The sequence below is a fragment of the Ascaphus truei genome, chromosome 7, assembly GCF_040206685.1.
Source record: "Ascaphus truei isolate aAscTru1 chromosome 7, aAscTru1.hap1, whole genome shotgun sequence".
Taxonomy (NCBI): domain Eukaryota; kingdom Metazoa; phylum Chordata; class Amphibia; order Anura; family Ascaphidae; genus Ascaphus; species Ascaphus truei.
Window position 1 is genome coordinate 76,344,081 of NC_134489.1, and position 14,632 is coordinate 76,358,712.

A 14,632-nucleotide genomic window follows, 5' to 3' on the forward strand; every position below is an offset into this window, starting at 1 on the left:
AAAGGGGAAAAAGCCATAGCAAAGATCACATTGGGAAAACTGTAAATGGCAATGACATAAAATCAGGATTACAATTGAAAGCAAATTGAAACCAGCAGAATGGATAGATTTACAAGAAATATCTTAAATCCCAGTCTACATTCATTCCGGTGGGTTGCAGCATATTCAATGTAAATATCCAATGTGCCACACGCTGATGCAGAATTTTGACCCTATCACCTCCACGGGGAGGCAGGGCAACCTGCTCCAGTGCAGTACATTGGAGAGATGATGCTGAACCCAACGGACATGAATTGAAGTGAGGGATGGGATGTGCAGGGGGGTGATGTGCAGGCTGGGGGGGGGGGGTGATGTGCAGGCAGGGGGGGTGATGTGCAGGAAGGGGGGATGTGATGGGCATGGGGGTGGGATGCGATGTGCAGGGGAGTATTGTGTGTGTCCATCCGTCAGCAATAAAGCTTTAAAAAAATATATATTTTTTTATTTTGCTTTTAAAAAACAGGCACCACGCTCACACCGCGTTATAAGCGGATCCACATTTTAGCGAATCACGCTATAACGGGGTTGAGCTGTACATATATACAAGATAAACTATACCAATCTGGAATAGATGCTAAAAATATATATTACATAAACATTTTACTACATTTGAATACATTAACCTCATAGTAGCTCAAGTGGTCAGCTAGTCACGTGTAAGCCATCACTAACGGTCCACTAAGACAGGAGTGCACAAACTGGGGGGCACACCCCCAAGATTTTCTAGGGGGACGCGGCGGCTACAGAGGTCCCGTGCTCTCCCCCAAGGCATTTAAATTAAATGCCGGGGGACCGCGCGAGGCATCTGTAACTTCTCCTACTTGGTCTTCGGTGACACGTCACCATGGTAACCCAGCGCCATGGCAACTTGACGTCACATGACCCCGCAATGTCATTTGATGCTGGAGCCGAGAAGGGGGTGTGTGTGGGGGGCGCTTGCAGGGGAGGAGAGCAGGTAGGGGGTGCGCAGGGTGAAAACTTTGCACACCCCTGCACTAAGGGCTTAATATTTTATCAATAACAGACTTCTTACACTCTTGCATACAAATAGGCAAGTAAGACATTAACCCCTAGCTCCCTCTCCCAAGATGCCTAAGCTCCCTCTCAAGGTGTACCTATCCCCATCATCCACCCCCTTGCCCTCGCTCCAACACAACTAATCCCCAACCCCCATCTTTAGGAATGATTTACAGTATAGAACTATTAGTCAACCTAATGGATATGCCCTGGTATAACACTTCTGGCGACCGCGAATTAAGGATGTTGAGAATGGAAGTCCGTTTATAAAGATAACTGAAAAAGATGAAAAGTTTCTATTTTTCATCTAATATCCAAAGTGAATTATTGTACAATAAAGATTGAGGATGGCTTGTCAAAGAACACTGATGGCATCAATGGAGTTTGGCCATCAGGCTGCAGATTGGACCTGATTTGTGGCTGAAGGTTTCTTTTCCTGGGGGCATTTTTTTCAGGGTTTTATTTGTTTTTACTTGGGCCGTCAGGTGGCGAATATTGACATTTTAATTTTTTTTTTACAGTATTAGATTTGGGGGCGAGATTATGATTGGGCATTGGCCCATTACATTATCAATATGGAGTAGTTTCAGGAGGTGATTTACCATGACAATCGTGGAGGACCTTACTGTGGATGGGTTACGTGTTTTTAGTTTATCATTAACCCCGCTTTCTAGACCCTACTTGAGAGGTCCCTGGTGGCTGCACTGGCACTCAAGGTTTAATTACCTCTTTATATATATTCTAAAATGTGTCTTACTGTGTTTAATGGTCTGTTTAATTTATGTTTACACAATGGTCTATTTTGGCACAAAAAGAGAGGTAAACTACAACAGTTCCAGATGCAAATTTTGATACAGTTCATTATAATATCACTTTGACGCTCTTCTCCAATAACTGTGTGTAACGTTGCTGACTGCAAGACAGGATACAAACCTGCAGGGCAGAGGTAGGGAGTAATACACCGACCTTGGCCTGGAATCAGAGGCCTGGGAGGCAGGCAAAGGGTAGTTAGGTCCGGTTCCAAGGTCAAGGCAGGCGGCAGGCAAGGGGTAGACAGGTTCAGTTCCAAGACAGGCAGCAGGGAAAACAAAGGCAAGGCAGAGCTCAGACAGGAAAAGGTAACAAGTACTTTGCACGAGCAAAGTCCAAGGGCAACTGCTTGCTATTTAAAGGCCAGAGCGAGGCTTACTTCCTGTCAGGGGAGTAAAGGCAGAATATGCCAGGAAGCAAGATGTCCGTGGCAGCTTCGGACAAGACAACATCACTTCCTGTCAGCAGTCATCCAGGATGTTCCAGACAGATCCCTTATACTTTGCCGGTTGTTGAGCAATGATGTGTGTGTGTGTGTGTGTGTGTGTGTGTGTGTGTGTGTGTGTGTGTGTGTGTGTGTGTGTGTGTGTGTGTGTGTGTGTGTGTGTGTGTGTGTGTGTGTGTGTGTGTGTGTGTGTGTGTGATATCCTCTAGCCACTACTCTTCTGTTAGGCCCCCACAGTGTAAATTCTGGTAAGTACAGGCAATGTGAGGGGTTAGATTCTCTCATGCAGGCCTAGCTTGTGGTTGCAGCTTGGTTGCAGTGTTACTGTATCCAGGGGCGGGCCTAGCAACAACCATAGAGTGTCAGCCTGGGGGAGGATACTAACTGGGTCACATGCAGTTAATCTGATGCCTGTCAGTATCAGACCTGCCCTGTTATGGGGCAGGGTTACAAGCCCATCCCCCGGGGTATATACTGGCACTCTCCCAGAAGTCAGTGTGTCTCTTCCCTCCCCCTGTGGAGTGAACAACAACTACCCTGCATCCCACAAGGGGATACAGGAGGAGCACCAGAAGGAAGCTTAGATGGGCCTCAAGCCTTAAAGTGACCTTCAGGGAAATGGATATGCTGTGATGTCTGGGACCAAGGAATAAACATCAGTTGAACCATCCATGAGTGTGAATTACTGTCTGAGCTACAGAAGAGTGTCAGCATGGATCATCCTGCCAGCTCAGGGTCCTTGCTGACTGGAGGCGTTGCCAACAGAGAATAAAGAACCCTGAAAGCCTGTCCTGATTCTCCCCATACCACCGCTACATACAGGTAGCGACCCAAATCTCACATAGGGTGGGGGGGTAAAGGTGCTACATACATACATACATACATACATACATACATACATACATACATACATATATATATATATATATTATGTATGTATGTATACACACAAAATGTCTTCACTTAAAATACTACCGGATTCTGAAGATCAAATGTACTACTTATATATAGCCTGAAACAAGGCACTCACAAAGTAAGTAAAGTTTCAATAAAAATAGAACACCTGGATAGCATTTTGCTTGGATTATTATTCTCTTCAGAGCTGTAAGGGCATAAAATGTACTCTTAAGTAAAATATCTTTTTAATGATGTAAAAACGTACATTCATATTATAAACTACTATTTAAACTTCTTTACTTTACATAGACGGTTTGCATAATCTTTAGTTCTTATCGCTCATTTTGCAGGTGTTTGAGCTATAGACAAAGCTTTTTTGCATTCCCTATTGAAAGCAAATATTATTATAACACAGAACTCATTTTCCATAGATTTTGCGCAAGGTGTATAAAGCTTAATCATTAACAAATTACAATAACAATATAAAACGTGCATTAAATGTTAATTATACAGATGTGTGTGTAAAATGCTGGTATATTTCGTGTAATTTCATGTAGTACTAATGTGAAGCGCTATGTACACTAATGACAATATATAAATAATGACTTTCATACATACATACATATTTAGGTGCAGATGTAGCTACTGTTATTGCACCCAGTGGCACGCTGCAGCGGGATGCCCACAACGTGCCAATAAGAGAAGCAGCCATTGTTTTGAATCAGCAATGCTCAAGAAGTTGGTGGCAGTGAGCTCAGGGCTTCCACCACTTCGGGTTTGACCCAGAAAACTATGGGTTTTGGTTAGGTATCTCCGGGTTACGGGTTTATATATAAAATCTACAGACGGGACCTCGGCTCTTACCTTCTCCGGCAGCATCTCCCCCTGCATGGTACAGTCAAGTTGGCTCCGCGACAGCAAATGTTATCACGTTGCCATGACAATGGGACGACACATGACATTGCGGCGTCCTGCGCCGTCATGGCACTGCAACACTATTTCACGTTGCGGAGTCATCTTGACTGCACCATGCAGGGAGAGATGCCGCCTCCGGAGTAGGTAAGAGAGTTAAATATATAAATAAAAACCTGCAAACAAAAAAAGTATCCGGATTATTATTCATCAGAAGGTGACAACCTGAGCGCACCATGGACTGCAATAATGTTGGCTACAAATGTATGTAGAGCAAGAAGATAAAATGACATGAGACATACAGTATCCTCTGTGAAGAAAAAAAAAACCATGCGTATTTTGCGAACAAATAAATAATTTTGATCCACTCATACATTAAGTCAAAGATATTAATTTTGTGTTCCACATTCACTGATGAAGACTTAATAGACTTTTTACAATAGCCAAAGTTATTAGAATTGTGGTGCAATCATATACCTCAGGGGCCATCCAGAAAGGCGTTCCAACAGAAGTGTTTCTACGCAAGCGTGCGCTGGTTAGTTGTGCAGAGACTCCTACAAGAAACACAAATCAAACATTTCATAGAATACAGGGTGCTGCATGTTTAAACTTCAAATGTAAAATATTGATACGTCTTAGTTTTGTATAAGGACACTGTTGTATTTCATCGGCTTATACAAATCTGAAATTCATTCCCTTTATTGTAACATTCTAATTTTCCTTATACCCCAATGAAGACATTAAATCATGTGATATAGTGTAGTAATGTTATCTTATCTTATGCAGCATGTGGTAACAAATTATCAACATTCACATAAATTGATGCAAGATCTTCTGATTTACAGCTCCATTGTAACTCACTATCTATTGCATTCCTGTATCTCATGCAGATCCTGTTCACTTGCTACGTGTCCATGGATATTATACATTCCCCCTTCATCAATAGAATGGGGTAGTAAGATCCCATATTGGGAGCCCTTGGCTACTCCAGAGTCTAGACACCTATATGCATAATCCCAAAATAGCAAGACCGTGTTTTTTCCGGGGTACGATCCTTCACTTAGACTGTAAGCTCTTCGAGTTAGGGTATCCTGATTTCTAATGTTCTCACGTATGTTTAGCGCTACCTATTCCTGTATTGTATTCTAATTCCCTGTATTGTAATGTGTCTTCTGTAAAGTGATGTGTACAGGTTGGCACTACATAAAAATTGTATGTGTAGCAGAGTCCCCCTCCTTACCTCCGGTGAGGGGGAAACTGATCTTTTGTGCCGCCGGAGCTCTGCACTGTGTTGGAGTGCGGGGGGCCGCCATCTTACATGTCGCGCATGTGCAGAATAGCAGGCGCACCTGCGCAGTGGGTGCCAAGTGCGGCGGCCAACTTAGGTGGCTCCGCAAGATGCCGCGCAGGACCACAAGTCCCAGAATCCTGAAGGAAGGACCCACCATGTGGGAAGCCCCAGCCAATAGGGCTCGAGGAGCAGGGGGAAAGCAGGATATCCTCCGCAGCGGAGGACACGCGTGCCAGTCTGTTGGAAGGAGGCAACAGAACAAATAGTGTCCAGGGAGCAGTGCTTCCTGGACTATGCCTAGTCTTGCCCCTTAGGCCCCAGATAGGCCCAGAGTCACCGCCAGTTGAGTGTTGTAGGGAAGGCCCCAGATAGGGACGCTCCCCCTTTAGTGTATTCCTGCCCCGGTGACCGGACGGACACGCGATTCCCTGCGGTCTGGGACCAGGCCACAGAGACATTAGGTGAGACACTCCAGCTAGAGCTCACCTCACAAGGCGGATTGGGATGCACAAAGAGAGAGGGGATTAGTGTTGGGGCCCCACGTCGTGGGACCTGATTGACCCTTTGATCCATCAGCGGTACCTGGGTACAGGAGTACGCAGGGAGGTATTAAGTGAATCAACGATCCACACAGGGGTAGCACTACCTCACACTTTGGGTGGGACTGTTCTATGGACACCGGGTGTTTAGGTGCCCGGGCACCCCAGTTCTTTGGGGGAATCACACCGGGGGTGTTGGATATTGTGTTTGGATAAATATTAGTTATATACGCGTGTGTGTGTGTGTGTATTATTTATTACTGTATTTGTTCCTGTGAGGGATTATCCCTCATAGGTGGAGGCGCTGCGCTGACAAGGAGAATGAGCTCACCCCAGGCTCCCAGTGGCAGAGGCTTAGGCCTCCTGTGAGCAAACAAGTATATCAGCACGTGTAGTTCCCTTAGTCATAGGGAAAGGGGGCTACACATGCATACGACAACACAGCTACAAAGAGATTATACTGGAAATGGGTGAAATGTCGGGCATCATTTTGGCAGTTTTGTCTTTTTTTTTTTGTTAATTACATGAAGAAAATTAAAACTATGGTCACATGACCATGCAGAAAAGAGATATGCTATGTTGTAAAAACAGAGAGACAAAGTGAAACATGAAGACAAACTCATGCTTAGTAGAATTTTCTGGACCGGGACTGTTTCTGTAAAAGGCACCTGCAGAACACAACCTTTTCCAGATCCAAGGCATATAGTTAAAAGAAATACAAAATGGCACATGTGGATTAGTTGGTATCTTGGTAAACAAGTCCTTCATTAATCATTTACATTTATGAACTTGAACACCTCCCTTGAATGCAGATCAAATCTGATCTTGTGGAGAAACTCAGGTCAGGATTTATTTACAGACACAAAGCCATTCATATCACAGCAGGATACAGGCCACAGGTTCTCTGGGATATCCCAGAGGTATTCAGAGAAATCCAGGTCTATGACAATGCCCTTTCCAAGGTCATCTAGGACTTTTGCTCTTATCACCATGTAACAGGGAACTCTTGCTGCTCACCAATAACTACCTTAGACCCAGGCATCTTAATGGGGACAATAACGTTTGCTGCATCTGTATATAATATCTCACTATTATATACTTGTAGCGCACTTCCCCATCCCCCCCTTGTTGATACCTGCCGGGTACTCCAGCACCCGGTAGCTCCAACAGTAGACAAAGGAGCCGTCCGGTCCCACGCCGTCGTCATCAGCGACAAGTCCGCCTCCACGTTGGGTGGTGTCCGGCAGTAGTGTCCCACCGTATTAGTCTCTCTCTCTCGCAGTATGGTGATCTGGTCCCAGAACCTCCGGCGATGCAGTCGCCGCTCCACGCATCCCCGCAATGCCGCCCGCCCGCACTCGCTGCCCACCACAGCCATAGGTAGGGGCTTACAGCGGACCAGGGGGACCCAGGATATATTCTCCCCATGGTGAAAAACCCAACGTCCCCGCTTGGGCACAGTGTACACATATATAACCATAACCAAAAAGAAGTTATATAATAAAAATGCAGCATCATATGTACAACTTAACACATGAATCAGCTTTACATCAAGTTATACATCTCAGTAAACATTACTATCACCGACTTGATCTTACTGCAAGACCACTGCTGAGACTCATAATGGGGTGCCCCAAAAGAATCATAGGCTACCCGGTTGCATGTTCGCTTCGGCGAAGCCCTTCTTCAACTCCCTCTGGGGAGTAATGTCCGTATTCCTGAGGCTCAGCCTCTCCCATTGGGGGTATTACAGTCTCTGTAATGTCTCTTTGGGGTATGAAACACGGACTTCTGGGGTCCAGAGTTGGAGTCATTGGATCCGCCGGAGAAAGCGTCTGTTGTCTGGGCCCATAACCCGTAGCTCGTTCGGGAGGTGCCCCTTGAGTTCTGGGTGCCATTTGAGAGGGTCCTTCCAGAGGATCCTCTGTGGTTTCGTTCAATGTTTCTTCACTGTCTTGGGATCTTTCTGGCTCACCATCCAATGGCGTAGCCTCTATCTCTGGCTCGTCATCCGCCACTTGTGGGATAGGCAGGAGATGATTCCGGTGCCAGACCCTTACCCGGCCATCCGCGTCTTTTATGCGGTAGACAAGGAGGCCCGGCATCTGTGACTCAACTTCAAACACTCCGTCTCGCCAACGGTCAGCCAATTTGTGTTTCCCAGGGATTCCGAGGTTACGGAGGAGCACGACGTCTCCAGGACGAATTTCTCGATGACAGACCTTATGGTCATAGCGTCTTTTGTTGTTAGCATTCACATGAGCGGAAGACTTTTCTGCCAGCTGATAGCCTGTTGCTGGCTTTCTTGGAGCCGTTGAACAAATAGGAAGTGCATCGTTTTGGGTACCCCGTCAGTCGATACCCGCAGACATATCTACAGGCAGCCATGCTTCTCGCCCAAACAAGAGGAAGTAGGGAGAGAATCCCGTAGACTCGTGGTGAGTACCGTCAGGTCCGCCAACAGGGGGGGGGGGGTCTGCCGGGGTTGGTGTCCCAGGCCCCGTGTGTCAGGGGGCCCGGCCGCCCGGGCCCCCTGCGAGGCCGTGCCCATTTTATTTTAAAAAATGCCGGCGATTCCCGTGCGCATGCGCTGAGTTGAGGTCTCGGCGCGCATGCGCAGGGTGTCCCCTCTGCAGCCTGTGGGCCCGCTCCCCCTCACTCCCAACATGGGATGGAGGGGAAGCACCGTGGCAAGCCCGTGCCCACCAACCCAGCTCCCCCCCCAGCCCGCCTACCTAGCTCCCCCCGCGCCCGCTTACCCAGCTTCCCCCGCACCCACCTCCTGTCCCGGGCAGCATTCGTGGAATTAGCCCACCAGTCTCACCCCCCCCCCAGTCACCCAACTTCCGCACCCCCCCCCCCTCATGCCCCCTGAGCCCACCTCACATCTGGTGGGCAAGGAAGCAGGAAGCAGCACCCACCCAGTCAAGGTCAGTCACCCAACCAGTCACTCACTCACCCACCCACCCAGTCAGTCACTTACCCAGGCAGTCAGTCACCCACCTAGTCACCCACCATACACCCAATCACTCACTCACACACCCAGTCACTCCCTCACCCACCATGATGGCCTTCTGGTCTTTGTGGGGAAAGCTTGGACATAGCAGGTGTAATGGCCGATGCCTCGGGCGTCTGGTTTGATACACAAAGTCCATGCATACAAGGTCCAGTGGGCCTGAGCTCTTCAGGTGAGCCATTGGAGTGTCTCTGGTGGGAAGAGTCTTGCGCTTGATGCACCAAGAGCAGCGGCGGCAGTGGTGTTCAACCGACTCTCTTTTGCGTGGCCAGAAGAATCGGTCTCATATCAATCCGAAGGTCTTATCCACACCGAGATGGCCATGTTCGTCGTGTAGTGATCTCAGCACCATGTGTTGCAGGTTCCTGGGTAGGACAAGTTGCCTTCTATCCGGGTGGTTATGGTACTGCACCACCCGATAGAGTAGACCATTATCTATTTCGAATTTGTCCACCTCTCACATTAGTATTGCAACCATGTCGCTGGGGGCACATTTCAGTAATGTAGGCTTGTTTTGCTGGATGGCCTAACGGATAATGCCAGCCACTGGATCACGTATTTGGTATTGCACCAGATCCTTCCACGCGATGATCTTGTCTGGGGTGATGTTCATTCCCTCTGGGTTACAGTAGGTGGCAGGGTCGCCTTGGTTTGGCATCTCAAGGAGTCCGCGACCCTCAGTTCATAGAAGGCCACTTTATCTACCATGATGGCTGTGGTAGCGCACATAGCCCGCATCCCCTGGCCCAGGGATTTCCTCCCAGAGGTCATCGTCTGGGGTAGTATCCAGTCCCGGTATTCTGGATAGAGCATTGGCTCCAATGTTCAGGAGCCCTGGTTTGTACTTCAGTGTAAACCGGTAGTTTGAGAGGGCCGCCAGCCATCTGTGGCGGGTGGCGTTGAGTTTGGCGGATGTCAGTATGTACGTCAACGGATTGTCGTCCATCCACACTTCGAAGGCGACGCCATACAGGTAATCATGGAGTTTGTCCACAATTGCCCACTTGAGAGCAAGGAATTCCAACTTGTGGATGGGGTAGTTCTGCTCGCTGGGGGTCAAACTGCAGCTGACGTAGGCCACTGGTCAGAAGCCAGCCGGGTACTTCTGGTGCAAGACTGCACCTAGGCCGTTGAAGCTCTTGTGTACATGAAGAATGTATTCTGCTCAGGATTAGCGTATGCAAGAACGGGCGCCTCCCTTTAAGCTCTTCTTCATGCCTGTGAACGCCGATTCACAGGCGGCCATCCACTTATTGTGGATTTTCGCTCTGTATCCTCGGGGTATATTTTGAGAAGGTTGTTGAGGACCTTTGCTTTGCTGGAATACCCCTCCACAAAGCGGCAATAGTATCCACAGAATCCTAGGAATGAGTGTCTGGGCCAGTTCATCACTGCTTGAACTTAGGCAGGGTCGGTGGCTATTCCATCCGTGGATTCTATGTGTCCCACGTAGGTCACGGATGGCCGACAGAATCAGCATTTATCTAAGGACAGCTTCAGGCCTTCCTGGACCAGCTGATCCAGTACCTTCAGCAGACGTTCCTCATCCTCCTCCAGAGACTTACCGAAGACAACATCCAGGTAGACCAAGCATTCCCGTGGATTCATGTCATCGATGGTCTTCTCCATCAGACACTGAAACACCTCCCCAAGACTAGCCCTAACACGTGAAAATAAAACAGGAATGTAACGTGGTAAAAGGAATTTTTCCCTTTGCACCTTTGTCCACTTGTGATCTGCATGCTAGTTTGAAATTGTAGAAGGGTTAATAGAAGGAAATGCTTTGTGCACATTATATAAGGAGTACTATCGGGTTTGGCCCTTATTTTGTACCTATAATATTGTATCCCATTTTTACTCTTATTTTGCAAAAATGTGCCTGGTCCGCATCAGCTATAAGAAGAATCACACACAAAATGCCTGCACACAGTGCAACAGAGAGCAAGGAACGCTGCACTTGCACCTGAATAAAATATTTTTCTTTGCGATGATACATCTCTCCCGCAGACTATGGATCTGCACTATTTTATATTAGGAAAGACCACTGCTTGTTCAGCCACAGAGCGGGAACCGTGCCTTCCACGTTAACCGAGTTTCCTGGCGGCAAAAAATGCACCAAATGTATCAATTAAAACAAATCAAATTAAAAACACTGAGATTTTTTTCGGATATATGTGAATCTTTTCAGTTACATTTTATTGGGATCTGCGATACTGCTATATGTCTAGTTAGCTTCATTCTCTTATTGCGTAGGCTGGGAACGTCTATAAGGATGTGCCGCACAAATATACGTAGTCTGCACAGTTACACCTTATAATGAAATGAAGTTTGGTAACATCTTTTTAATTACCATCAAATACAACTGATGCACATTTAGAGAATTAGAGGCTTATTCTATATTCGCTTAAGTGGCAGATCTTCACTTCAACAGGGAATTTGCGTCCGAAAGTGGCACGATCAGCTGCTTCATACAGAATAAGTGGCGTCATGTGTTAACTCATACACATTGGATGAATTAGACTGATCTCCTATATATTTGCGTCCTATGTAGTTAAAAAGGCAGGTGCAAGAGAGGTGTATAATATAGTACAACATACTGGACACCTAACAAGCTCCTATTAAACCCCCAAAATACCCACAACATATATATAAGCATATGAGTATCAGAGGAGTACTACTGAGCATGGCAATATGCATTATGTCTGTTATGTCTCTGGTTTTAATGCATATTGCCATGCTCAGTAGCACTCCTCTGATACTCATATGCTTTTATATATGTTGTGGGTATTTTGGGGGTTTAATAGGAGCTTGTTAGGTGTCCAGTATGTTTTACAATTCTTGTCCAGCTAGTCATGGCTGATTGGAGGTTGGCAACCTCCTACTTAATTTAAGCTCACCCCCTCCCACATTTAAATGGTTATGGGCTCACTCCATAGCATCTTCCACTCAGGGGAACTTGCCTGCTTGCAGTTTGGCTGTGACATCTCTAATATAGAGTGCTTTTCCTGGTAATGTACAGGTTAATAAAAGCTTTAGTCAGACAGAACTTTGCAGCTAATATTGACAGATTTACTATAAATCATTCTTCCTGTTATTAAACAGGTTATTAAGAATTTATATTAGCGTTAGGGACCCCTGATATGTGGTCTGCCTTGGCGTTGGCTCAGGGGCTTACAACAATTTTGGCCAAAAATGTCAAACTAAAAGACCATTTACTTATTAGATATTCATCCATATATATTTAGGCACTGTACCGTGTATGAGTCTCACTAGATGTGCTAAAAACTGAGCTTTGTCTGTGTTTTATGTTATGTCTCTGGTTTTAATGTATAATATAGTACACAGAGAACCCAAAGAGACATACCTAATGTATTCCTACAGTGTAAGCTATGGGGTTTATCAAGCTCTGATTCAGGCACACTGTGAACCAAGCCTGTTTGCATATACAGAGCTAATACTGGGTGAATACAAATCTGAGTGATTAGTCTGCATTTAGAGTACAAGAGTACTCCCACTGCTATGAGATAGTGGTTATGGTACAGTATGACCGAATGGATCGCAGGAGAAAAGAGTGTTTTTGCTATTAGTCCTAATATAGCTATCCGGAAGTTGTTCACTCTCTTTTCTCCATACCTCCTCCGTGGGGATATTTTTTTATCATTTTAACCATTTAGTGTGTAATTATTGATGTAATAAAACTTTTTTTGTTTTGGTCGCTCTTATTAACCCTGTTTTGGATCTGGCTGTTGGACCACAGCAGGGCTATTTAGACTTTATTTTGTGACCTATGGCAATGAGTGCAAATAGTGGGGTTCTTTGAGCCCATTCTGTGGGTTCTCCCTGTGTACTGTACTTCATTTGTTAACTGCAACTTTGGTGCAAAAAACGGCATCAAACAAACAAACTCCACAGAAAGCAATGAGGTTACTTCCTTATGTCTGGTGTGGGGTTTTTTTTCCCTTCAGCTTTACAGTCAGGGGACTCTGCTAAATATCAGACTTGATGAATATGACTATACTATGAGAAGAGAACAAATATGTTACACTAATCTGCCCGGAGCCTCTGCACTTCTGCGTAACTCGTCTCTTGCTTTCCATTTCCCCCTCTTATTTATGCTTTCATTTCAATCAGGCTTACATCAACTGCAATAATCACAAATTAAATGAATGTGTTGGTTTTAGGGCCCGCGGGACCACTTTACCTTCTGCTCACAGGGAATGAATGTGCTCCAGGCTATTAACACCATTTGAGAGAAATGAGCATTTCCTTTTCATATGCAAAAGATGGAATATTGAATTTAAATGAGACAACGGCCCCGAAATGGAAGGCACACGAGCAGATTGCGAGCGAGTTGGTAAATAAACGGCTTGCTAATTTTTTTATTTTTTTTCCCTGACTTTAAAACCAGACTGTTTGCAGGAAACCCAAAACCGATTATCTGACAGGAACTCAGAGGGGCGCTCCATCTGTTAAACCCGAAGTACCCCCACGGTTCCTGCTGAATGTAATCACTAAACCTGTGGCGTATCACAAACTTCCAAGCAGACAACACATTGAAGCTGGGGGATAAACGGCACATGGAGAGAATAAATAGCAAGCAGTCATTACCAAAGTCAACCAGCTTGACTCCGCCTTCTGTTGTGAGGAGAATATTATTCCCCTTGACGTCACGATGGATGATTCTATTATTGTGCAAATGCTGAAGACCCTAAATAACAAAATAGCAAAAAAAAATTACTCCCCTGTTTCAAAATAATGACTCTACTATTAAGAGCTTAATGAATACAATCTGCATTTATTTGGTAGAAACATCTGTCCTGCCCCATCACAAATCTGATACGCCCCTGCTGTTAGCACAGCGGGCCTGTTATAGTCACTATTAGCACAGTATACTACGACCCTAAGATGAATAATATGGCTAAACTGCAACCCTTCTGCTGTCACAAGCTAGATAAGGCTTCTTACCTGGAGAGCTCCATAAAGGATGTACGAGATTACAGCTTCCTCCAAACGCTGGCCACACTTCAGCATGCTTTTCACGAGATCTGTGACAGAACCACCATTGCACAGCTATGAAGAGAGAGAAAAGGATAGAATTTAACCACTAAGAACGGATTTTGACTATGTTGTTTTGCTTTTCCATTTACACTCTCAAATCTCCATTCACGTTGAAAACATACGAATAGACAATATTATTTTATATAAATTAAAAGTATATATATAGTGCCAATAAAGAATATTACTTGTGAGCACATTCACGTCTTAGACAGTTCTGCAACCCTGCCTTTCACCATTATCACCTAGCATACAGTGCTTCCACTGCAGCAAGGGGTTCTGGGAAATGACATGCAAATGAGGATGGAGAGGGGGGAGAGAGAGAGAGCGGGGAGAGAGGGAGAGGGAGACAGAGAGCAGGGAGAGAGGGAGAGAGAGAGCGGGGAGAGAGAAAGAGAGAGAGAGATACGGATGGAGATGGAGAGATGTATTTATATATGTGAGAGAGTGAGAGATAAAGCGACTTGCCCAAGGTCACAAGGAGCTGACAACGGGAATTGAACCAGGTTCCCCTGATTAAAAACTCAGTGTCAATGTTTACAGAGTCCGTGTCTTTACTCACTGAGCGAGCATATGCGTGCGTGCACAGTATTATATAATTATTATTTTTT

At 45.7% G+C, this 14,632-nt stretch overlaps 1 protein-coding gene across 11 annotated transcripts in view; it reads right to left on the reverse strand.

The window, feature by feature from the left end:
• Positions 1 to 14,632, reverse strand: part of MYO3B (myosin IIIB) — a 410,453-nt gene that overhangs the window by 336,349 nt on the left and 59,472 nt on the right. For all 11 annotated transcript variants that reach the window (XM_075609095.1, XM_075609097.1, XM_075609096.1 and 8 more), the window contains 3 exons: positions 13,932 to 14,036; positions 13,575 to 13,674; positions 4,598 to 4,674 (listed from right to left, as the gene is read on the reverse strand). In XM_075609095.1, the coding sequence (XP_075465210.1) occupies positions 4,598 to 4,674; positions 13,575 to 13,674; positions 13,932 to 14,036 (282 nt within the window). The remainder of the gene's footprint in view (positions 1 to 4,597; positions 4,675 to 13,574; positions 13,675 to 13,931; positions 14,037 to 14,632) is intronic.